This window comes from Ostrinia furnacalis, unplaced genomic scaffold (assembly GCF_004193835.3).
Source record: "Ostrinia furnacalis isolate ACB-3 unplaced genomic scaffold, ASM419383v2 OfSCF0995, whole genome shotgun sequence".
Classification (NCBI taxonomy): Eukaryota; Metazoa; Arthropoda; class Insecta; order Lepidoptera; family Crambidae; genus Ostrinia; species Ostrinia furnacalis.
The window spans coordinates 653,863-681,176 of NW_021131234.1; the positions used below are offsets into that span (position 1 = coordinate 653,863).

At 40.2% G+C, this 27,314-nt stretch overlaps 1 protein-coding gene across 1 annotated transcript; it reads left to right on the forward strand.

Annotated features, from left to right (window-relative positions):
* Nucleotides 1-163: 163 nt before the first annotated feature.
* lqfR (clathrin interactor lqfR) lies at nt 164-25,495 on the forward strand. Its single transcript, XM_028301812.1, has 14 exons — nt 164-279; nt 342-390; nt 1,549-1,677; nt 2,605-2,713; nt 4,453-4,536; nt 5,080-5,164; nt 7,230-7,369; nt 8,535-8,691; nt 9,187-9,315; nt 11,100-11,152; nt 13,402-13,515; nt 15,736-18,128; nt 18,305-18,522; nt 20,116-25,495. Exons 1-14 carry the CDS (start codon nt 164-166, stop codon nt 20,492-20,494), a joined length of 4,155 nt encoding a protein of 1,384 aa, XP_028157613.1. The 3' UTR covers nt 20,495-25,495.
* The last annotated feature ends 1,819 nt before the right edge of the window (nt 25,496-27,314 follow it).

Here is a 27,314-nt window from a genome sequence, read left to right on the forward strand (position 1 = left end):
ATATTTTCTTGTGCCGGCAAGTTTGGTAACGGGTGACAATCTTCAGCAAAATAAATCGGAGTCCAATCAGGACTACCAACGTTTACTAACGTGGACGACATCTTGAATTATTATTTGTAACAAAAACTTAAGATGACTGCTCGCTGTGAATATCGATGTGGTAATGACTCTCACTTTGAGCAATTTAATAGNTACGTTCACCTACAAGGTAACTTGCGCCGTGCTGCGAGGACGTAAGGCTCACATCGGCCCAGCAGACCAGGAGCTGGCCCTAGCTACGTTCACCTACAAGGTAACTTGCGCCGTGCTGCGAGGACGTAAGGCTCACATCGGCCCAGCAGACCAGGAGCTATAGCCGCCTTCACCGCGCGCTGGCGCCGCACCTACAAGGTAACTTGCGCCGTGCTGCGAGGACGTAAGGCTCACATCGGCCCAGCAGACCAGGAGCTGGCCCTAGTCACCTTCACCGCGCGCTGACGCCGCACCTACAAGGTAATATACACCATGCGTGGAAAGGTATAAGAATCATATTTGCTACTTCCTATGAAGATCATAGCGCATTGAATGGCGCGGCGCTGTCCCACTGCGCTGTACCAGAGTAAATACAAATGAGTAGGTCATCTTCATAGAAACGCACCGAGTGTGTGCGTCCGCGCCGCATACGTATTGGCGCGCTCACATACAAACCGCGCTCGGTGCGCTTCTATGAAGATGACCTACTCATTTGTATTTACTCTGGCTGTACACCTTACAACCCGGTCGAGTGACGCATTCCAGCGAGGTGCGCATTTAACTTGACTGGGCTATACTATAGATACAACGCCGCCCTACTGAGACATACAAAATCTACTTTGTGCTGTCCTCCGAAGAGGGCACCGCTCATGTGCGGCGTGACCTTATAATATTTTAAATGGTAGAGCAGCCGACCACTACCCTCTTCCTGTAAATATCCTATTGACACATGCGAATGTCAGATTTCCATAGATGGAATTGAGTGGAGTACACTTCACTCAAGTTCGACTTACAAGCCAATTCCTCCATTTACCTCGAGTCTTGCTGCTTCGGTAGAGATTTCCCTTGACAGGACATGCCTTGATGATTGATAGATAATAGATATGTTGACACCACCAATCAATTGACGTACTTTTTAAAACTGTCAAAACGAAACTCGGGAGAGTACTAGATTTTGTATGGCACTACAAGCAAGTGACGTCACTATTATGTCAACTCAATCAAACTACTTTTTTCAATTACAATGGGAACAAAAATCGTAATTTACAGGTAATTTAAAATTAAATAAGTTAGTTAAGACCAGAATGAAGGGTCTTTTAAAAAAAGTTATGGTTTCGAATTATGTATAGGCGTATGGTGTCAAACTGTCTATTTTGCATGCCAAAAGATGGAAGATTGAGATACTTACTAAAACAATAACACCTACTGTATGTAAACCCTTTTATAAATAAAAAATATTTGATTTGTTGATGATGATGATGAACGTCAATGGGTGGTGGAGACAAGCGTATTGTATTGTAAAATATTGTATTGCAGTGCCTGCTTCTGCTAAGTTACCTGGTACGCAACGGCTCCGAGCGCGTGGTGACGTCAGCGCGGGAACATATCTACGACCTGCGCTCGCTGGAGAACTATACATACGTCGACGACATCGGCAAGGATCAGGTATGATGAACAAGAACGGGACTAAATCCACCTCTTTCAAAATCAAAAATATTTATTCAATTTAGACCACAAGTGGCACTTATGAACGTCAAAATATAGTAAATAGAAAAAAAGGCAGCCCTAGGGGCACTTTACATGTCTCCTTTACTTTTTTTGTCCTACCAGCGCTTCGAGACAAACTGGCAAGTGCTGAGAAGAAACGCCGGAACAAACTGAACTTTTCCCACCACTCAACTTTTCTATAGCTACGATTTCGCCTCCCTGGCGCGGATCTAACCCTCTAAAAAGGTTGTGGGCACATCTCAGCTTTTACAAATCGGCCAAGTTTGCAAACCAAAGTTGTTTAACCACAATAGAAAGTGAAGGCAGCAGCCGTTATGGGCATCTTGACCACTACAATACATTTGCGCCTGCGTCCAGTGATACCCAACCAGTGAAGGTTTAGTAGTCCCAGGCTATAGCTAAGTGTTGATCCGATTAGAGATTATTACTCGATGTCTATCTGCCAAGAGCCGAACTTAACATATTGAATGTAATTATAATTAAATAAATAATGGCGGAAAGTTCTTGAAAGTGGCGACCACGAGACGGAAGACGTAGCGTCGGCAGGCCTCCCACTAGCTGGACCGACGATCTGGTGATGGTCGTGGGAGTTGCCTGGATGCGAGCGGCGTAGGACCGGTCTTTGTGGAAATCCTTGGGCCTCCCCCAAGGAGTGTTTTCGGCTAAAACGAACGAACGAAATAATAGTGTAAAGCTATACAATAGTCTTAATGGCACACACAAAGGCAAAAGCACAGTGCTGATAAAGAATATGATTTACCAAAATCTTATTTCTTTGATATCTTAGGTGAAGTCAAATCTACCTATCTATCGACAAACTAGAATATTAAAAACAATTATAGTAAAGTTGATATTCCTCCTCAGGGTATAAACGTGAGGCACAAAGTGCGAGAGCTCATCGACTTCATACAGGACGATGAGAAACTTCGCGAGGAAAGGAAAAAGGCGAAGAAAAACAAAGACAAATATATTGGTAAGCTCTTAACCCTTACTCCATTAACGCATAATTTCTGCTGGTACTTGGGAAGTCGACAGCATAAAGCAATAATTAACTTTTTTTTTTAAATAAAACCGACTTCAAATGCGTGAACACAAAAAAAAACTAAAAATTAAAAATATTGCGTATAAAAAATTTCATCCCCAATTTTCCACCCTTGAGGGTGAAATATTTTCTTCAAATTCGCATGAAACCACCCTTTTGATAATACCTATTCAACAAAAAAATAATCGTTCAAATTGATTTATAATCGGCGGAGATATTGCGTATAAAAAAGTTCATCCCCAATTTTCCACCCTTGGGGGTTGTTTTTTCTGTTATTAAATTCAAATGGGACCACCCTTGAGGTATTACCTATACGCCAAAAAAAGATTTGTTCAAATCGGTTCATAATTGGCGGTGTTATCGCGTAACAAACATAGCAAAAAAAATTACGGGTCGAATTGAGAACCTCCTCCTTTTTTGAAGTCGGTTGAAAATTCAAAGCCACAATTTTCTAAAATAATTCTTCACTCAAGTCCTAAAATTATTGAATTAATTTTTATATGTGAGGTCCCATTTCAGTTTCCAATGTTTTTCTTCCTTTAAGCTTTCTGCTGCTACATGTGTAACATCAAATAGCTCGTGATACCTAAACCCACAAAGTTCGCAACACCTTTTTGTTACAATGATGGTTTTCGCGAATGAAAGATCCGCTAGATGGCGGGACGTGGATGTGGGGTCTGACTGCTGCGTGATTGGTGGATTTTGACATATCTGTCAATGTCATGTCAAAAATAACCGATCATGCAGCATTTGGACCTCGCGTCTNCCGCGTATACGTATTGCCATCTGGCGGATTTTTCATTCGCGAAAACCCTCATTGGAATACGGTTGTGTTGTCGACTTTTTGGACACTTTGGGTGACACGAACTATTTGAGGCAGGGTGCACACAGTGACGTGCATAGTTAGCATCATACCATAGAGATATAGAGAGATGCCAACTAATGCGCTGAGTTCGAAACTCAGTGTCGCATTAGAAATTCACACACACAAAGTAATCAAAATATGTGCTCATTATCCACTGCAGTATCAGTACTCAACGTTCGAATAATCTTTGACGACTTTGAATAAACGACGCAAGCAATGCAAACTGTTTACATTATGACGTCGTTGCTGTCATCATTGCTGTCGCGAACAATGTGTTTTATTTTTGGGCGTATTGTTGCGACACCGGCCCCGCCCCCTTGTCACATCTCCCTTTAGTTTGTGGTCTGTGCATCATACCATACACTCTATTAAATGTTAATCTGGACTTCTTGGCGGGAATCTGAAGCGTCATGTTAGCGGTTTTGTTTTGTTTCCTCAAATTCGTGTTCGAGCGTCTATTGATGTGTAATAATGGTGGATTATTGACCATTGAGTGTTCGTGAACGTGCATGAGTGTGGGCAAGTGAAGCAAAACAGTGCATCGTGATTCTTCTGGTTCTCTCAAGTTGTCCATAGGAGGTCTCAGTAAAGCACCACCACTTTACTGAGACTCAAAGGGTGGGAAGGGGTATCATCTATCATCCTTCATTATATCATTACTTGAACTTTGTAAATCGTATCACTTATATACTTGAAAATGGCACAAATCAAGTCGACCTCGACGTGTATTGCCAACATCATCAAAAAAGAAGAAGAAAAAATGTTAATCTATGTGAGCTGGATAATAAAATGTTGAATCTGTCAGGCATGTCTTCGGAAGCGGCCGTGATGGGAACCCGCGGCTCGGGCGGCTGGGGCGAGTACAGCGACCGCTCGGGGTCCAACTGGGGTCAGTATCTACTACTTTACTGCGTCATTATCATCAATAAGTCATTTGGTCCGTACAGAACGACGCTCAAAACTCGATGGATGCTTCTGATTGGAAGAATTAAATATTTAGAGTTTTAGACTTATCACAGGACGGAATCTATGACAGAGATCGAATCGAGTGTTGTGTTGAGCGTTGTTTTGTAATACGAGCCTAAGACTGAGTCATAGAGGATTAATTGGAATTCTGTAGTAGTCTAGAGACTCATCCCTTCTCACTAAAGAAGCATTGTAAAAGTTTGTCTCTGGTGAACTATCACCAGAGAAAAACTTTTTTGTCATATTATGTAATTTAAAGGGCTGTGTATTTCTTAACAGTTGGCCCAAAAGGATAATTAAATTAGAGATAACAGTATTTTTAGTAACTATAACAAACTACCGTAAGTTACTACTAGTAAGCTTACTTCTACTTATTACTCGATTTTCTATTTATTGAGCCATTAAAACCTGTCTACAATAAATTGTGTAAAACAGCCATTAAAATACTTTTAAATGCTTTCTGCAGATGAGCCCAAAGAAAGGCGAGAGGATGAAGACGACTACGAGAGAGAAGACTCAGACGGCGAGTACGGGCACAGGAAACCTAACAAGTATGTAAACTTACAAATCTAGTAACTTATTGTCCAAGAAAAATATTGTGTTATTTAATCTTTATTTGTAGTCGTCGAGAAGTTAACTGAAGTTCGAAGAGTGAGAACACAATATAAGTTCTCTTTCTTTTCAAAAACAAAAGAATGTTTTCTTTGAGTAAAATTTTCTATCTGCATTATTAAGAGTACTTTCCCTCTAGGTGGCATTACAAAGTTCCAACCTGTATATCGGTTAATTTCGGCCAATTTCGCGAGAAGTGTATCTGAGGTATTAGGGCTCTTTCCCACGGAGACATCTCGTTCGTTGCAGAAACTGTTTTTAGAAGATCCCGTTTAGACTTGGCGCAGACCATCGGTTTTTAGTTGGCCGATAGTTGTGTAATGTGCGCACTTCCCATCACATACATGCCCATACTGATCAACTGCCCGACTAAACTATCGGCCGACGAAAAATCTATCCCATCAAAAACAATACTTGTCAAAAAAACCAAGTCTCGCAACTCAGTTGTTCTACGGTAAAAAGTAGTGAGATCCATGTAATACCAAGTCCAGGCCAGGAAATCTTTAACGTTTTACATAAATTATTAACTTGGCCATCACACTAAATAATTTAATTTACACGTGTTTTCATGCGATGGCCAAGTCAATATATTTATGTAGGGCTGGNTTACTCGATTTTCTATTTATTGAGCCATTAAAATCTGTCTATGATAAGTTCTGTAAAATAAAATACTTTTAAATGCTTTCTGCAGATGAGCCCAAAGAAAGGAGAGAGGATGAAGACGACTATGAGAGAGAAGACTCAGACGGCGAGTACGGACACAGGAAACCTAACAAGTATGTAAACTTTCGAATCTGGTGTGTTGTCCAACAAAAATATTGTGTTATTTAATCTTCACTTGATGCAAGGTAGTTTTATGCTTCACCTACAATACTTACTTTGACTATACAAGGAAGTTAACTGAAGTTCTAAGTGGTCTCTAGGTTGCACACTAGGCAACATAGGCGGTTATCACACTGCGCCGCGCTCCGCCGCGGTACGCGGGACGACAGATTTAATCATTGTATGCAAGTACCTCAGTTTGTATAGAAAACACGCGCGGCATAGCACACTGACAACGCGTCTGCGCGCGGGATTTTTTATATGAAATCACGCGAAGCGCGGCGCAGTGTGATAACCGCCATAGATTGTCGAAAGTGGCAGCTGCCATTGCAATGTTTACTTTTACTTATAACAAGGTTCGAATTCGTCATGAACCGAAGTTAATCGAGTCTTGTATTCGGACGCTTCGTGTTCAAACTTCAGGATGCTTCGAGCCCTTTGACTCGGGCGCAAAAACTGAACGATCGGAATACGTAGCCGCGAGGTCCAAATTCTGCATGATTGGTGGATTTTGACATATCTGTCAATGTCATGCCTCGTATTGCCATCTGGCGGATTTTTCCATCGCGAAAACCCTCATTAGGCGAGGTGTGATTATTCTAAGCCATTTAAGCGAAGTAAAATGCTGTTTATACTTTCTTCAACTAACATCAGACAATGAGGGCTATCGTTTTAGCGCTCACCAGTTGGCGCCACTGTAGAGTAAGGTCCTGTCACTTGCTAGTAGCGAAGACAGTGGCGCCAGCTGGTGAACGCTAAAGTGGTAGGAGGACTATCGCATTTGCACTCTTCAAAATGGCGCCACTGTAGAGTAAGGTCCTGTCAATTGCCAGGGGTGTCAACTGTTAAGTATTATTAAAGGTCGGTCGATCTATTCTCATAAATAAAACACTGGATACTCATCTTTCACATTATATTGCCTTATTTTAGATACAATTCATCACTTAGCACAAAAGCGCGCGGAGTCATCTCCGCGCGTCCCTCTATTCTGACGTTTGATTCTCGTGTGACATTGACGTATTGTCAATGTAACTATGACAGCAACTCATTGGCCACAACTATACCGTTATTTTAACGTTTTAGATTTTTCATAATTAACAGTATAAAAACGATAGCCCTCATTATGTGAGTATTGCAGCTCAAGCATTACAAACAAAATAAAATGTAAATCGAATGTTTCAGAGAGAACGTATACCGCGACGCAGAAGTAGTATCAACCAGTCCGGCGCGGCGCTCGCCCGACGCGGCGCGTTCCCTCAACATCAGCCTCAAGAGTCCCGCCAAGGCCAAGCCCGCCACGCCTGTCAAGAAGATCGACCTGGGTATGATGCTGTTCTTTTTACAAGCTTTATTATTACAAGCTTTATTACAAGCTTTATATTGACTTCACTTGTTAGTATGTGTGGGACAAATCTTGCAACTGAATTTAAGACCAGTTCTCCCCAACCGATTGAGCTGAAATTTGGTACACTTATGTAAGTACGATGACAATGCAATATTATGGTACCATTGAGCTGGTCTGATGATGGAGTCGGGAGGTGGCCATAGGAACTCCTAAACAAAACGGCGGAAACTCATCGAGTTTGGGTTCGTTGGATTTGTCTTTTCGAGCACTTTAGTGTTAGATAATGTCTAGGGTCCTGAGATTAAGATATAACTAAAAAGTGTAAAATAAAATTATAATAACAATAAACTTTTTTAAAAACAAGCTTTTATTCTGAATTTCGAAAGCTTGTAGCGCAAACAGAGAAAAAGAGGAATAAATTCCATGCGCGATACAAGCTTTCGAAATTCAGAATAAAAGCTTGTTTTTAAAAAAGTTTATTTTTATTATAATTTTATTTTTCTTTTCTTCTTGTTGTCCCTGATCAACACCGGCCTAGAATGTATCGCGCCATTTTATCGATTTTTAACGATAACTTTTGTCGTCTTAAATTATCGATAACATTTTATCATGGCTCGCATCCTAGCCTGGCAAGGCTTCGCAGAGTAACATTCGTGCCAGACTAAATAGTTTGTTGACCTGGGTAATGACATTATTTTTCTTATGGTATGGTGTTGTAACATACCAAGGCCTACAGGCAAAGTAATATTCGTGTCAGATTGATGAATAAAAAAGATAAAAGGAAACAATTTAAAAAAAAATTACACTTGTTACTTCGTTTTGAGGATCTATTGAAGAAAAGTCAGGTAAAGTAGGTATTTCTACTCTTATGCCTGCGTACGCTGCTTAAAGTTATCACCTAATGATTGTACTGAAATCACAATCCGAATGTAGAACTGTTTGTATAGAAGAAAGTCGGCAATTTTTATGAAAAATGAGACGACAAAAGCCGAATTAGCCAGTTTATTAATACTGTTACTGTGTGATTTACTAACCATAGTTAATAAGACCTTTGTTACTAACACTTTTATGGGCTATGCCTGAAATAAATACCTTTTATTTATTTATTTATTTATTAAATACCTTTCAATATTCGTCTATAGGTGCAGCAGCGACATACGGCAAGACCGCTCCGACGCCGGCACCAACTCCCGCCACCAACAACTCGCAGGAACTAATCGACGACCTGTTCAAGACTTGTGCGCCTACGCCGAGCAGTGGCAGCGCGTCACTAGTGCTGGAAGACGACTTTGATCCGAGGTAAGTGACGGAAGAACGACTGACCTACAGTACGTGGGCAGGAAGACGAATTTTATTTATGATAAGTGGGTGGGAGGATGACTTTGACCCACGGTAAGTGAGCTGGAGGACGACTGACTCACGGTAAGTGAGCTGAAGGACGACTGACCCACGATAAGTGGGCGGAAGGATGACTTTGACCCTCAATAAATGGGCGGAAGGACAACTTTGACATGCGATAAGTGAGCTGGAGGACGACTGACCCACGGTAAAGGGGCGGGTGGATGACTGACCTACGGTAAGTGGGCGAGGAACTTTGATTCACAGTAAGTGGGAGGTAGGACGACTTTGACCAACTGTAAATGGGCGGGAGAACTACTTTGACCCATAGTAAGTGGGCGGGATGAGGACTTCGACCATAGTAAGTGGGTGGGAGGACTACTTTGACCCACGGTAAAGCAGGATGACGACTTTTACCCAAAGTAATTGGACTGGCTAGTTGCTAGCTTGCTGCAGTGTCAAGACTGCACCAACTCCCTCCACCAACAACTCGCAGGAACTAATCGACGACCTGTTCAAGACTTGTGCGCCTACGCCGAGCAGTGGCAGCGCGTCGCTAGTGCTGGAAGACGACTTTGATCCGAGGTAAGTGAAGGAAGAACGACTTTGACCCTCACTATAGTTCCAAAATACTGAACTGTCCTATCCATGACATTGACAGCGGGGCGCCACCGTCAATACCGGATCGCTGGTTCAGATTTTTGCCATGTTGGAAACCATATAGTTGTACGATGGTAGCGCCCCCCTGTCATTGAGTTTGGTGGGACAGTTCAGCGTGGGTCATCTATACGCGGGTGGGAGAACATCTTTGACTCAAGGTAAGTGGGAGGTAATATGAGGTAAGGTTGCTCCAACTCCCGCCACCAACAACTCGCAGGAACTGATTGACGACCTTTTCAAGACTTGTGCGCCTACGCCGAGCAGTGGGAGCGCGTCGCTAGTGCTGGAAGACGACTTTGACCCGAGGTAAGAGACGGAAGGACGCACAGTAAGTGGGTGAGAGGATGACTGACCCATGGTAAGTGGCGGAAGAATGACTGACGGACAGTAAGTGGGTAATGGGATATTTTGACCCAAGGTAAGTGGGAGGGAGGAAAACTTTGATTCACAGTACGTGGGCAGGAAGACGACTGACTCATGGTAAGTGGCGGAAGAATGACTTTGACGGACAGTAGTAAGTGGGTGACAGGATATTTTGACCCAAGGTAATAGGGAAGGAGGAAAACTTTGACTTACAGTACGTGGGCGGGAAGACGACTTTGACCATAGTAATTGGGTGGGAGGATGACTTTGACCCACAGTAAGTGGGCAGGAAGACGGATTTGACACATGGTAAGTGAGCTCAAGGACGACTGACCCACGATAAGGGGGCGAGAGGATGACTTTGACCCACGGTAAATGGACGGGCGGACAACTCAAGATAAGTGGGAGGAATATGTGCTGCAGTAATATGAGGTAAGGTTGCTCCAACTCCCGCCACCAACAACTCGCAGGAACTAATCGACGACCTGTTCAAGACTTGTGCGCCTACGCCGAGCAGTGGCAGCGCGTCGCTAGTGCTGGAAGACGACTTTGACCCGAGTTAAATCGGGAGGATGACTTTGACCCATAGTAAGTGGGCGGGAAGACGACTTTGACCATAGTAATTGGGTGGGAGGACGACTTTGACCCATAGTAAGTGGGCGGGAAGACGACTTTGACCCATAGTAAGTGGGCGGGAAGACGACTTTGACCATAGTAAGTGGGTGGGAAGACGACTTTGACCCATAGTAAGTGGGCGGGAAGACGACTTTGACCCATAGTAAGTGGGCGGGAAGACGACTTTGACCCATAGTAAGTGGGCGGGAAGACGACTTTGACTCACGGTAAGTGGCGGAAGAATGACTGACGAACAGTAAGTGGGTGACAGGATATTTTGACCCAAGGTAATAGGTAAGGAGGAAAACTTTGACTTACAGTACGTGGGCGGAAAGACGACTTTGACCATAGTAAGTGGGTGGGAGGATGACTTTGACCCATAGAAAGTGGGCAGGAAGATGGATTTGACACACGGTAAGTGAGCTGAAGGACGACTGACTCATGGTATTAAGGGGGCGAGAGGATGACTTTGACCCACGGTAAGTGGGCGGGGAAACCACTTTGATTAAGTAAGTGGGAGGTAGGACCACTTTCACAGTAAGTGGTCTAGTTAGTTGCTAGCTTGCTGCAGCGTCAAGACTGCGCCAACTCCCGCCACAAACAACTCGAAAGAACTAATCGACGACCTGTAGGCCTAAGATGCGCGCCGCGATAAGCGGTTATCACGCCATTTTATCGATTTTGCCCATACATTTTGACGTCGATAAAAGTTATCACGGCGCGCATCTTAGGCCTACTGTTCAAGACTTGTGCGCCTACGCCGAGCAGTGGGAGCGCGTCGCTAGTGCTGGAAGACGACTTTGACCCGAGGTAAGAGACGGAAGAACGACTGACCTACAGTACGTGGGCAGGAAGACGAATTTTATTTATGATAAGTGGGTGGGAGGATGACTTTGACCCACGGTAAGTGAGCTGGAGGACGACTGACCCACGATAAGTGGGCGGAAGGATGACTTTGACCCTCAATAAATGGGCGGAAGGACAACTTTGACATGCGATAAGTGAGCTGGAGGACGACTGACCCACGGTAAAGGGGCGGGTGGATGACTGACGGACAGTAAGTGGGTGACAGGATATTTTGACCCAAGGTAAGTGGGAGGGAAGAAAACTTTGACTGACAGTACGTGGGCGGGAAGATGACTTTTGACACACGGTAAGTGAGCTCAAGGACGACTGATCCACGGTAAGGGGGTGAGAGGATGACTTTGACCCACGGTAAGTGGGCGGGGAAACCACTTTGGTTCACAGTAAGTGGGAGGTAGGACGACTTTGACCAACTGTAAATGGGCGGGAGAACTACTTTGACCCATAGTAAGTGGGCGGGAAGACATTTTTGACTCAAGATAAGTGGGAGGAATATGTGCTGCAGTAATATGAGGTAAGACTGCGCCACTCCCGCCACCAACAACACGCAGGAACTAATCGACGACCTGTTCAAGACTTGTGCGCCTACGCCGAGCAGTGGCAGCGCGTCGCTAGTGCTGGAAGATGACTTTGACACTAGGTACGTCATAAAAGTCACAAATTTTCTGCAAATAAAAAGCACATGTGCGGGTTAAGTGCACTTCATCATATCAGCCACAAGACATCCACTGCAGAACATAGGCTTCTCCAATGATTTCCAGATTGACCAGAGAGCCTAGTGTGAGTTTACACCAACGCGCTCACTAGTGAGCGCGTCATAAAATGACATTAAATGTATGACGGATTGTACAGCGCCCCTAGCGGGAAACGTTCAAAAACTAACGCTGCGCTTACCGGTACGTGGTACATTTTTAGTCAGTTCTGCGTGCCCTGCCAATTGTTTTTTGTGTGTCAATATGTTTTGCAAATATGTAAACCTTTTATTTATCAACCGACTTCAAAAAAGGAGAAGGTTCTCAATTCGACCCGTATGTTTTTTTTTCTATGTTTGTTACGCGATAACTCCGCCAATTATGAACCGATTTGAACAAATCTTTTTTCGGCGTATAGGTAATACCTCAAGGGTGGTCCCATTTAAATTAAATAATAGAAAAAACAACCCCCAAGGGTGGAAAATTGGGGATGAACTTTTTTATACGCAATATCTCCGCCGATTATAAATTTATTTATTTATTTACACTTTTGCACATACATATGTACAGTGGCGGACTTAATGCCAGGTGGCATTATCTGCCAGTCAACCACAGGTCGAGTAGAGAGATTAAGGCGGTGTAATAAATATGACGTTTAATTAATATACCTACTTACATAGCATTAGATAAAATAAATAACATACGAATACATATTAATATAATAGACATACACAAAGATACATAAACATAATATTAATATTGGCGTACACATAACACATGTCAGAGATAAGAAAAAAAAAAAAAGTTTACATCTCCCTTTAGTTTCTGTGATTTGTGACTATGAAGCATAAAGTACGGCCAACGAGAAGCGATACCAAATGTAAACAAACCCAATGTCATCGGTGAACCCGTGTGACTTTGACATATTTTGGCGGGAGAACGAGACGTTACGACAAATACACAAGATGGGAAGAGACAGAATACAACTCGACAGTCGTATCGACCTTTTGTATCGCTGCTAGTTGGCCGTACTTTAGTAAATGTATAGCCATTATTTAATTAAATTAATTATTTGTTAATTGATCTGAAGTTTAAACTTTTCATTTTTTTTGTGCTTAGAATAAGTTATAAATAGTAAATAATCTTTATTCACAAATATCATTTCCTGTGATGTAATAAACCACAGCTTCTGCACTAGGCTCGCAGGCCTGTGTCGCAGTAGTTGTGTTGAGTGAGCATTACAGATTACATTTTTACATTAAATATACAGCTCCGATTCCTTATCAGATGACTATTATTGTGGTTTTTTAAAGATTATGAATCATAAATATTGTGATATATGAACAAATTATGTGTGTGTGTGTGTGTGTTAGTGTTGTACATACATTATTATATTATTGATTTTTTCAAGGTAAAATTCTATAAAAGATATTGAAATAAAAACATAACTTACCAGAACCTTCAATTTTACTTCCAGCGGCGTCGAACCTGGACCTCCTGAGCGATCTGTCCACGCCACCGCTAGCGCCAACGCTCAGTCCTTTAGAAGCGGCGCCTGCGCAGCTTGCCGCCGCGCTGCCGCCCGCGCCCGGTCAGTAATACACTACACTAAAGCCTGGTCCGTGAGCACGTAGAATTATGTCCAATGACCCCAAGCTACCCATCCTTATCGCTCGCGCGTAATTATATTACTGTCGCGACTGTGCGACGCGCGCCCGCGGTGAGTGTGCGAGGATGGGTAGCTTGGGGTCATTGGACAAAATTCTACGTGCTCGCAGACCAGACTATACACTATACATGCACACTGCACAGGAATGTTACTACCTCGAATGATTGATTCTTGTCGATGACGACGATATGATTCTTACCGTTAGATAATTACTGGCAACTAGTGGTGACTGAGTTTGTTCCAGCGTTTCTTCTCAGCACTTGCCATATGTTTGTCTCGAAGTGCTGGTAGGGCCCAAAAGATAAGACATGTAAAGTTTCCCATAAATGGGAACCTACCTTTTTAGGGTTCCGTACCTCAAAAGGAAAAAACGGAACCCTTATAGGATCACTTTGTTGTCCGTCTGTCCGTCCGTCTGTCAAGACCCTTTTTCTCAGGAACGCGTGGAGGTATGAAGCTGAAATTTATATCAATTACTCAGGTCTACTGTCCCTTGAAGCTGTGAAAAAATCAAACTTCTAAGCCAACGCAATCAAAAGATACAGCCGTTTATGCCGCAAATTTTCGAAACTTGCAAGGGAATCAAAACCTACAGGGTGCTTCCCGTGAACTCAGAATCTTGAAATTTGGTACGAAGCAACGTGTTATAGCATAGATAAAGGAAAAATTACGAAAACCATAAATTTTTAGTTACATTACAAAATATATATTTTTTAATAAATATAAACTTATTACTTTTTTCCTCATGAACGCGTAGAGCTATCAAGTTGAAATTCATATCAAATACTATAAAATAAAGGATTACTTCAACGATAAAGAGATCTTTGTCTTAAATTTATGCTCCTCCATCTTTCCCCATTGTAATGTTATGAATTTCATTTTGCAATAAAAATACCATAGTTATGACTCGATTGTCGTAATGAACGAACTTTGTAAACCTTGTAGGTTTGTACGGAACCCTCGGTGCGCGAGTCCGACTCGCACTTGGCCGGTTTTTTAACTGTATTTTGACGTTCATAAGTGCCACTAGTGGTCTAAATTGAATAAAATATTTTTAATTTTGATATTGAACGATGCTACTGCTGTATAAGGTGTCATTTAAATAAGTACAAGCGATGACACTCTTAACCGATATTGACCAGCTTATCACGACTGTTACGAACTATGAACAGCCACTCAACCACTAAACCTTATAGCAACCGCAGAAAGTTGCTATTTGGCGAACCGAGTTCTACCTAAGATGTTGGTTAAGTTTTGGTCTTATGAGCTCTAAATATGTTGAACCTTACCGCGAAAAACTTCGAAATAAAACTAATGAGAATGTATACATTCCTGTGCAACTGAATGTATGTCTTACATATTTTTATATGGTGTTTGCTAAATTAAACAATTCAGTTTCATTTCAAATTGTGCATACGACAGTACTGATTATGAATGGACTTATCCATTCCTAAACAGTACGGCCTTACGGGCCTTAGCCCAGAACAGACGGTGAAACGAAACTGCAACTTTCTGATGATTCTTATGAATGAAACGGAAACTGAAAGTTTCAAACTGGTCGCGTCATGTGTGGTCTCTCAACGGACGCTATGACAGAAACTTAGATGCAACTCAAAAGTAAGTAGCAGTTACAGTTTCGTCGCAGTTGCGTTTCACCGTCTATTCTGGGCCTAAAACACCGTATAAAAATAAGTGCAACAATTAAAATGAAAATACCGAAGATTGTTTCATAAATATTTAAACAATCTTTGAATATTCTTGATATTCATTTTGAGTTATTGATGTTTGTGTTAATTTATTTTTATGTCTTGATTTCAGTTATTTTAAGTTTTATATCTTAATCTTTATAATCTTATCTATAACAGTGTATTGTGAAGTAGTGAAGTATAACTTACCGAGAATATAAAGCAACTTTAAATACTTCATTCTACACACTTTAATTATAATTTTAATGATTGATTTCTTCGAATAACCACAAAATGTTATACGAAGAAATCAACACTTTTCCGTAGTAAATAAGCTCTCTAAATACATGTGACTGTTGTTTTCCCATTATTTTATTTTGTCCGTCCGTTCCGTTGGTTCATGTTCGTGTAGTATATCAGTAAGTTTTGGGCACATTCAGGTGTTTTTTATTTTCAGGAAGCGACGCCAACAGGCCCGCTATACGGGAGAGCGCTCGCCGAGCCATCCGAGCCGCCATTGACAGTTTGCAAACGATTGACAGAATCACTACCGACGCCGAGGCGACGAAAATCAGAGAAAACCTGCGAACGCTGAAGTTTTTCCTCCCCGGACCAATCACGGTGCAAAAATTGTGCAGATTGGACGACAATATCTTGACCGGAGAAGTTTTGGATTCGTACTCGCAACTACTAGGCCTCATCATCAAGGTCATGTTGCCGCAGTGGCCGCATTATAAAGAAGACGTCACCCCGCTGTTCCTTCTAGAAGAAAGCTTCTTCCTCAGCCACGAAGTCCTGACGGTTCTGTGCGGGTTCCTCAAGCACGAAACTGATGTTACCGTGCTAAGAGCCTTATCTTACATCCTTCTGAAATACGTCAGGAGTGACGCAGTTCTGACGGCGGTTTTAGACTGCAGCTGCGTAGAAATGCAGGATAAAATCGAGAATTATAAGCACAGGATGGATTGGGAGAATTTCGTGCAACTTCTCACGTCGCTGCCCGAAAGGGTCGCCAATAGATTACAGACTGAAACTCCGAAAGAGTTCTCCCACGAGGATTACTGCTACAAGTTGATATTCCACGTGATCAGAGGCGTGGATTATATGAGCGAGAGCTGTTTCCACCAAGAAGTCATGTACGACATATCATACTTGGCTCATTTCTTATCGAAAGTCATAATAAACTACAATATGACGGACGTTATTTTGAAATTCGTCGATATTCTAATCGGTTGGAGCGCCAACGACCAGTCTTTGAGCAAGTTCGTTCGACGAAGACTTACACAGACGCTGTTCAACCACTTGAATCGACAGGCCATAGACTCGATAGCTCTCATCCTGCTCAAGCGCTGTCCTATAGACTATAAAACCGACGAGCAGGCCATCTTCCATCTGCTCGGTGATAATATCGACTCGAGCAAAGACTGGAACGACATCCTAACCTACCGGATACCGTTCTACTACAAGCCTACCGACTACAAAGACACCACTGTCGTCGAGAATCTCATCTACTACTTATCGACCACAAAAAATAATCCAGCGGACACTTTAGCTGGCTTTGTTCTTAAATTGGCCAGCGTGTGGTCAGATGTGAAGCTATGCAACGTGTCAAACATTCCTCAACATATGCATATCTCCCAGCTGATGCTGTTAGCAGTAAAATACCGCAGCATGATCTCAAATAGAGACAACGTCGAGTGGGATCTGGTAGAAACTAAGAGCATACTCTTCAAAGGCGTCTCAAGGCATCTCAGGGTCTTGCTAAACGAGTTTCGATGCATCGGCATGACAACTGTCGAGACCATATTCAAGATACTTTCGACTCACGATGATTCGGAAAGAGAGGCGGCTGCTAACTTGAACTTTGATTTAAGTTGCATGGGGGATACCTGCGTCGATATACAAAGGATCCTTCGAGGAATCATTTACAAATGCCTGATTGACCCTGAAAGAAGAATCCCGCGGTTGCATAAAGTAAAACCGATCAACCTCCAAGGATTGCTAGACCTAGTCGCAACAAGGGTGGTCGATGGCGACAACTGGCCAGCCGAGAATACACTTCTCACAGTATGCACCACCAAAACCAAAGCGGAAATGGAGCGGATATGCAAAACGTGTATTTATTACAAATTGGACGATTACGCGCTCTCGAAAAGCACCATCAGCGAGATTGAAAAGTCGGAACAACTAGATTCCGATGACGATTTGCAACCGTATGACATGAGCAATGACGTGGCAGTCGCTACTCGGAAACGGGCAAACTATTTGAGAGACCTTTTAGAGGTGCTCGTAGACCCCCCAGATGCAGAAACTTTCGAAGCCAGCCTCGATGTAGCTGAAGAATTGGTCCTCAAGCAGCTAAAGACAGAAGACAGGAAACTGGTCGAGGATCTCCTCAATCTATTCGTGCACATAGAAGAAAAGTTCCACGTCGAGAACTTTGACAGCATCAAGTTTAACACAGTTGTGGCTATAGTGTACATCCAGCCGAAAGTTGCCGCCGCGCACTTGTGTAAAGAAATACACACGGATGTTGGGCGCTATTCCATAGCGACAAAGATATTTATGTTGGATGCATTAGCGGAGGCTGCGAGTCGAATCGCCGGCGTCAATGCGGCCTCGCAACCGGCCGGGCAGGCCATAGACGATGACGAAGACGAACCGGAAATCATCACGCGGGAAAACGACCTACCCGCCGCCGAAATCATCCGCCGGCGTTTAGTCAACAAGACTAGATATTTCCACACGATCCGACCGCACCCGTTCTCGAGAGCAAAGCGGAATCAGTTCGCTGCAGTCTCAGATTTCTTCTTCTACCCCTCGTTTCGGGCTTCGGATGCAAGCAGCTTAGCTTGAGCTACCACAACTTAAAGCACGATGTTGACAGTGTGCTGCTTTTGAAGTATCTATCGGTGGTCGGGAATATAATTCTCGCTTCAAAGAACTGTCCGAAATGCTCAAGCTACTGTTGGGAGATTCTTCAAATAATCACGTATATGAGACACACCCCTGACCCGAAAATTCAGATGGCAGTGATTTCCCTGCTAGCGTCGGTGGTTTTAGTGTTGCCGCCTCTGATAATGAAGACGGAATTCTTGAATATAATGCTTGAATTCCGCTCGTGGTTAGGCGACTGCCTGACTAACATAGATCTGACCATGAGGTTCGGCGGCTCCAAGTCCGAATCAGCCATATTCGCCGGACAAGTCCTCTATATGATGGAGAAAGCTATGTCCGAGGAGTAGTATTATGTGATCGAATGTAAGCGTAAGTGTGATGCGATGTAATCGAATTACCCACCGTTATCAATAAAATTTGTAACCATTTCAGTGCTTTGACCAGTTCTTGAAAATCTTTTCGAATGCTGTATTATGTATTAAGCGTTTAGGTATTGTAACAAAATCGAATTTTTACCATGACATAATTTTATTGTGTTTTATAAGTCAAACTTACTCATTAGATGAGATGTGTATCATATTTGTTGTTTAATTTTTGTTCCTAAATTAGAGGCTTATATAAAATTGTGTATGAAGTGATAATTTGATGTTTCTGTTTGAGTAGCCTTTCGACGATTGGTCGTCATTTCGACCGCACCCTGACGTAAGTAAAACCAGCAACAGTCACATGTATTTGCTAAGAAGACCGGAGCTAGTGATGTGCCGGGAATATCAGCTGACTCGAGTATCGACATAGTTTTCGANTTGAATCGGTTTTCAACTTGTGTTGTGCGTGGCCTTTGATATGACATCTTCGATTTGAAAATTCTTACATTCGCAACTTGACGCTCTCCATGTAACAACACCGACGTTCTTAGTAAGAGTTTAATTAAGAATAAACACTATCTCAAGTATTCATGTCTAATTTTACTGTTTTTAAATGCCGACATAATATAATAGGATAAGTCGTCCTAGTCCACTCCGCTCATAGCTAATGTTGGCATGAGCTGCAATGACAGAGAGACCAACACACGGTGACAACATCATAATGGTGTTAGGAAGTAAACTGATTGCGGAACTTATTTGTACTTAGTTTACCCCGTTGGTAGTCTACTCCAGTTCTATAATAAAACAAAATACTGAATGGAAAAGCCAATGGCTGTTCCTCTTTTTTCATTCTATAACACATATAGAGTTACCAATTAAACTTCACATTTGCCAAAATAGTTTTCACAAATAGTTTATACATAGGTATCGTTTTAAAAAATTGAGTAAAGAGAGAAACAGAAAAAAAAAATTTTTTTAGATTCTATGTTAAATATTGACTTGGCAATTAATTTAAACACGAAATATCGCATCGTTGCTAAAACAGTAAATAGTTAGTTGTCTTCATCCTCTTGCAAGTCTTACTCGAGACCCAAATCGGTTGTCATATCAACGGCATTTTTCCGATTTCAATTTAACCCACATAAACCAAAGTCATGCTCGAGTCGGCGTATACCCTTACCACTTTNTCGACATAGTTTTCGACGTGTTGTACGTGACCTTTGATATGACATTTTCGGTTCAATTTGAAAATTCGCACATTTTCAACTTGGTGTTCTCCTTGTAACAACACCGTTGTTCTTACTATTATTGTAATCGAGAATCAAGATTAAAACTTCTTGGGCTAACCTTATTTTTTGTAAATAACTGGTAAGTCGTTCTAGTTCATTGTAATAAGATGCTGTTATGAGTGACAGTGACAGAGATAGAAAATAATATGGTATGGTCTTAGGAAGTAGAACATGTCCGTCTATAATGTAACGTGTTTTTACGAACGCACAAAAACGAACTTATGAGAAAACGCAAATTAAGTAAACCCTATCAACAGCAGTTTGTCTCTTTTACCTTTAAATAATTACAAGTCTTACACCAGCCTCAAATCGTGTGTCATATCGACGGTATTTTTTCCAATTTTATCGATATCGATCGGCAAATATCGACCTACTCGAGTCGGCGTATGTATACCCTACCACTTTCACCGGCTCAGTCTCACAGTCGCTATCAACAGGCGCGGCGCGCGCTCGCCTTCCGCCCACGTGGGCCGAGACCAGTGCCATCAACCTCGACGTCGACAACCTGCTGGCCCCCCGGGCCCCCAAACCGGCCCCCCCGCCCACCATCAACCAGTTAAAGTCCTCCCCAAACAGCCCCGCTAAACCAACCACCTTCATGAACAACAACCTCGCCGGAATCAACAACAACAGACCGATGTTCAACGACTCCCTGCTGCAATGATATTGGAACGCGAGTGCGGGCACAGACGAGTGGTTCGAGTTAGGTTATAAACAGTGGAACGTTGTCCGCGTCAATTTGCAACTGGTGNAGCTGGTGGAGCTACCGTCGGTGATGAAGGAAACGATAGGTTAGGCTGTTTCAAATTCGCTTTTTTGGTGCGTATACGCTCGTCTTCAGGTGAGTATAGACTAGAGCAGTGTTTTTCAACCTTTTTGGTGATACGACCCACCAGTATGAAAAAATATTTTGCGACCCCCCGATTTGCGATTGATGCCTCCGACTGCATATATCTGATAATTTTTATGCAAGTAGGTTTTTTTACTGAGGTAGATTTTTACGACCTCTCGCGACCCCCCTATAGAGCCTTGAAAAACACGACCCACAGGTTGAAAAACGCTGCACTAGAGTAAGGCTGCTCAACGTTTTGAAGACTCATAGACGGTCAAATGGTGGATTCAGTCGTTAACGACGGGCCACTTGCATTTCCTATTTCAGTTACTCTCAGGGCAAGCGCAATAAAAACTCAAAATAAAAAAATAACTTATTAAGATCAAACCATACTTGCGCCCTCGCAAGTATGGTTTGATCACTTAAAATTCTTGAGCCTTGAGCCTGGGGTTGAGCAGCTTTGGACTTGAGCATTTCTGTGTAATGTAACGTTCTTACGAATGATACAGTACAGGTAAAATGTACGACGGTGAACACTAGAACATTTCATAGAACGGCTCTTTGTTCTGTTACAAGTAAATGCTCTAGTCTATGCTCACCTTTTGTATACGTGGGAGGAGCATATGACACTTGAAAAAACAAGTTTATTGAAACGTACCAAGTGTGCCGAAAAAGAATCTGATACAGCCTTTTATCGTTAGGAATTTCGAAGTGTTTAAATCTGTAAGACGAACTACTTGCTTGGCCCACCGCACAAGTGTAGACGTAATTGAAAGTGTTTAATTTTTATTTAGTTTTAACTAATTGTCGCCCTAAAATGTGACGGTTCATGTACCTACGAATGCAATCGCTGTATGGGTGGACGTTTTATAGATTTTGATATTAACCCAAATAAATTGGACGTTGCGCGACTTACGGTTGTAAAGATTAGTGTTAGTGGTGCATATCAAGGTAAATTATCACATGATATTATTGTTGTTGGTTCATAGTATGTATGTATAGCCGTTACTACCGCCAAGAGCGGTATTTCAAATATTTCAACGCTCAAATACCTAACTAAAGTAGTTTCCTTGTGGCAAAAACCTGTATGATTTTGGCGCCTATTTTATTTAGTGACATTATTTCCTCTTCTATTTTTTTGTATGTATTTACTCATATTTCAAAGAATTACATTCCCTTTTTATCTCTTTCGTACTAAAACCGGGGTAGATGAAATATTTTATAAGACTTCTCGACAGCAAACAGTATCTCTCGCTCTAATACTATATCAAAGAGGGAGACGGGTGCCAAGCTGTCCTATTTTTTCTTCACTAATATTCTTTCTCAATTGTTTTTTATTTCTTGTGTAAATATTTTCCATTGAAACGCCAGTTAATTCCTGTTGCCATTTTATACCACGATTTTTTAGATTTCAATTATGGTTTTATTATTTTTTATACAAAAGAAGAATTTATGACAAAAACAATTTTAAACATTATAACTATGTTATTGTATCATTGAGTACGCAGTTTAGGGAATTAAATGTTAAGACTGGTGAGAACAGTTGTCACCACCATCGTTAGTAGTAAAAAAACTATTGGCATTACATACCAAATCAGCTCATTCTCTCTCGCTCATTATTAAGAGAAAGAGGGAGATGTGTGATAACCTGCATAGTTCCCACCTTATTTACCTGCGAATAAAAATGGTGCAACCACAAATGGCGTATTTGTTCTGACACGCTCAAGACTAAGCGATATAGCGCCATCTATTGATGACATGATGATAAAAACTGGCCTTAGGCTGTAGGAAATAAAACCTATTTTGCATTGTCAATTTGACTTATGGTTGCGTACTATGCTGCTCGAATAAAAACAGTTGTAGCAAAGAAATGAGGTGCCTTTTACGTTGTCAACTCATGCGCATGTCTGAACTAATACGCCATCTGTGTGTGCCCCCGACAATACTGCCGTTCGTTGTCAAACCGTAGCACCGTCTAGTACCTACATAGTTGTTGAATAATTCATGTAGATAGACTATTTTTTATACCCGCTTCTATAATATAATCGTGACGAGTTATTTGAAATTATTCACACTATTGAGAGATTGTAAATGGTTATACCTAATATTTATTTATATTGCATGATTTAGGTAGATTTTCTTTGTTCTTGCTCAAAATGAGATTAAAAACTTTGATGAACTATGAGAATTCCTACGTTTTAGCTACTTATTTTATCAATTTTAAGATTGATAGGGAAAACTGTCTAGTTTCTTCCCGAGCTGAAGGATTTTATGTCCAATAGAACTATTTCAAAATAGGTCCGTGCTTAAAGGAAGCAAAAAAGTGTAAGACAATACAATCAATTGTCACGAGTGAGAGAGAGGTGCCTATATTCCCGGTAACATTCCCATAATAATCCAATTGACTGGGAATATTGGGGAAGATTGCCGGTTCTAAAAATGGCACATCACTACTTACGAGCAACCGACTGTAGTCCTAGGATACGCGCCACCATAAACTTATCACGGCATTATATCGACAAGCCTCTACGTTTGTCGTCTAAAACCATCGATAAGTTTTTATCATGACGCACATCATAGGCCAGCCGGTGTCTAAATGTAGTCATAGCAAAGACGCTATTTAATTATATTAATGAGGGTAAATAACTGATTAACTAAATGTGGGCGTGTCCCAAACATGGACTTCTATCTATTAATAAGGTGTCTAATTTAAAATAACTCTTATCCTAAGTAGTAGTGTCAAAAATGAAAATACATAGTACTGTACGTTGTTTACTCTAAGTGTTATGTAGAAAATGGCGGACTGTATATATAAAAGAATGGGACGTGAGGGAATTTTGTATACTGGTAGGTAAATTGAATATTCTTGTGTACTTAAAGTATCGAACTTATGTACATTTTATGTTAATGTTTATACAGTCGATGGATTTGGAAATTTGTGAATGTAAACAAAATTATGAATGTCAATGACGAGTGGAAATGTCATTAACTTGAATAAAACATGTTTGCAAATTTGTAAACACTTAATATTATGCAAATTTCTAAATAAAGCGACGTTTAGATGGAAAATTGATGTAAACGTGAATAAGAACGGTGTAAACTCGACAATATTAAATCAATATAGTTTGTGGCTCAGTATTTATAAAACTTTATTATAAATAAACGTTGTTTTCTTGCGTCCTTCTAGCATTTTGAAGTATTATTTTTCTTGTTTACTAATTTATATTAAAAAAAATCTGTTACCTACTATACCAATCTCTAGAGACAGGAACATAATAATTTGTCATCTCTACGGAGTGCATTATTTTATCTTTATTGCATGTGCTAATTAAAATACTACAGAATTTTAAGCATCACTTACACTCGCCTATAGATGGCGCCACAACGTTCGAAACACATGTGTAAGAATTTGTATGTACTGTTAAAATCATACACAAAACGTACTGTTGCTGGTTAAACTTATTCTTATAACGTATCAATAATATCACCTATAAAAATCTACGTGTATTGGTAATTAACGTCTGGAATTCATACGACTCCTTTGTAATGTAATATGTAGCTTTATAATCATTCCTTTTCAATATAATATCACAAAACTGATGTCTAAATATGCATTTAAGTCATTCCCGTCAATAGAAATATAATTATGTATACTTATGTTGTGTATACGGCAGCTATGTTTAGAACCAATTTGTTACGTTGTAAACAGCAAATAAACTAACGCCCGTGTTCACAAACGCTACTATTGTTGGTTTCACAGTGCCTGTGGACGCACAGGGTAACATACGTGCATACGAACTAATCACAGAGCTCTATTCAACGCTGTGCGTTCGATTGTCCGCTTCACTTAGGCAAGCATCGTTTTTAAATACGGGCGTAAGTAACCCATACGTTACATTGCTGAGATTGTAACGGTAACAGTTGCTGATATTGTAACAAATTGAGTTATTATTTAGTTACATTAATATTAATTTATATTGTAAATAATAATTTCGATGGAATGTAACGGGTGCGTAAGAAATATCAAAAATAGTAAGTAGATTGGGACCAAGCTCAGAGATGTCAAAATATTTTTCCGGCTCACGGGGGGAAGGAAGCTTCGTACGCGTTACATTTCATTCATGTTTTAGAGTGCTTTATATCATTTTGGTGCCCGATTCAATGACTCGTAGGAAATACATCTAGGTTTCATTTACTACTTAAGTAGATTTTTAATGCGTTTATTTCAATGTCAATTAAAACACTTTTAAATCATACATTTTAAACATTAAAGGGGGCTAACGTGTTCTCGGGTCGGTCTGTCTCTTTTGCTCATGCTAGATTCCAGCACTGAGTGAGAGAGATAGCTAGATTGGCACTAGAAAATGACCTCCCGCTGTTTGCAATTTACAGTAAACTTAATTTNTTTAATTTTTTAAAGTAATTAGATTATTGTTTTAATTACTTACCCTGATTTAGTAAGACTATTGGGTCGTGTAAATATGTATTTAGTTTTCGTAGTTCTTCCATTACTTTGATTCGGAGATTTAAAAGCAATAATAATTTAAATTTATTTCTAGTTGATTATGAAGATTATTTTATTTAGTTTTTTCATTCAAATGTATATTCAGTGTTAGGTCATGAGTCGATTGTATTCGCACAATACCTAGATTTTAATTTGTGTTGAAGCAATGTAATCATTTTCTGTGTACTTTCCACTTAAGAGTATGAAATATGAAATTCGAAATTGTAAGAAATGATTTTCTAGGTGTAAGTTTTCGGAACAAGGTATCGGATCAAGAATGATGATTGTTTACGTCAAGGACACGATGAATAAACTTAATAAATACTGAATTAATGCGTTTTATTTGATTTTCCATCAGTTTGTGTTAATTTTTCTTTTTTTCTCGTCAGGAAAAAAATCATTGCATACCCCACCATCCGTGGGGGTATGTGGGGCTTTCCCTGCCAGAAGGGCGGGGCCTACCCACTATAACCGTGACAATATTCTCCATTTCATACAAAAGGTTCAGATTCATTTTTTTATTTATTTTCCATTTGCATAACAGTAGATTGTAGATAGTTATCTTTTCATTAGTTTATGGTGTGTAGTATACACCTGTAGTGTAGTGTTGTGCCCTGGGTGAATTTTATATAACTTTTAAATAAAAGTTAAAGAATTTTTAAGCATTAAAATTTATTCGTGAAAAATTGAGCGCATAAAAAACTATTCTAACTGAAGCTCTTAAATTAATTAACGACTAACTAAAACATTATCTTAGTTGCTGATTGTCATCCATTACACTCCTAATACATCGATTAAACAAATACAATTAATTAATACTGTAAATTATTCGTAAGAAAATATTTGAACATCATTTGTTCGATCATTAGCGATTCCATGACAAAAATATTCGATATTCAGTCTTTGAAAATCACTAAATTATTGGAATTCTAAATCAAATTGGAATGACGCAACAATAAAACTGTATAATAATTATTGTATAATACAAAATAATAAAAATATTCGAGTTGTAAAATATCGATGTTCAAACCAAATTATTAAAAACGCATACAAACAAGAAGTTAAAACTATTGAAGATTCATACAATCACTGGAAATTAATATCTATCTACTCCAATTTTTAATTCGAATCAAGTAACCAATTTCTGGAACGATGCTCAACTCTGTTATAATTTCGGGATAATTTCATTTCATATGCTTGTTTGAATTATGTTTTGTCCTTTAAGAATCGCCAAATCACTCGAATTAAACCCTGGAGTAAATAAGAGCAAATCGACTTAAAAAGTACATTACGAATTGAAAATTTATATAAAATCAAAATACTGGAGCCGTTACATTCGTCATTTTATAATTTATCCTATTCTCTACACTTTCCACAATTTAAATCATAAAACTTAGATGGCAGTGAAACTATTAAAAAATACTACAATTTACGTCTTCACTTGCAATTTAGAAAATGGCTAGTGGGATTCAAACAACAATTTGACTTGAGAAACATTTCAAAACCCGATATTGTTTATTGTCGGTTATTTCAATCAGTAGACCTAGGATGCGCTTAAACTTTTATCGAATTACATGATAAACCCATACATTTGTCGTCTAAAACCATCGATAAGATTTGAGCTGGGGCTGAGCAAATTTTCTCAAGTCAAATTTATTAAAAGTGACAAGTTAACAGTGCTCATTTTTGTGCTGATATTTCCTCACCAATCAAAAATAATATCTACAGATATTTCTATTTTCGACCAATTATTTTGCTATAACAATAAGCGCACTGCGTAACTACGGTGCGTTTGTAGACTTTAAAAACTATAAAACTTGTCGTTTTAAATGATACATTAAGAAATGGTGTTACTTCTATTTGATCGCATACAAAATTTGCTATTAAATCTAGGAACCGTCTTAACTACATTATTTACGAGGAAAACCAAATATATTCAAATGAAAACCCTAGTAAGGCACTTTTTTCTGTGAAAACCATTATTTTATGCATATTTCGTTCCTACTACATTTTTCAGTCGACTTATAAGTGTGTGAAAATGCTATTGCCTACTTACAGCTGTCATCATTATTGCCAGTAATATAAAATGCAAAGTTAAAAAAGTGTTACTACATTGCTAAAACTTAATAAATTAAATTAACATTACAT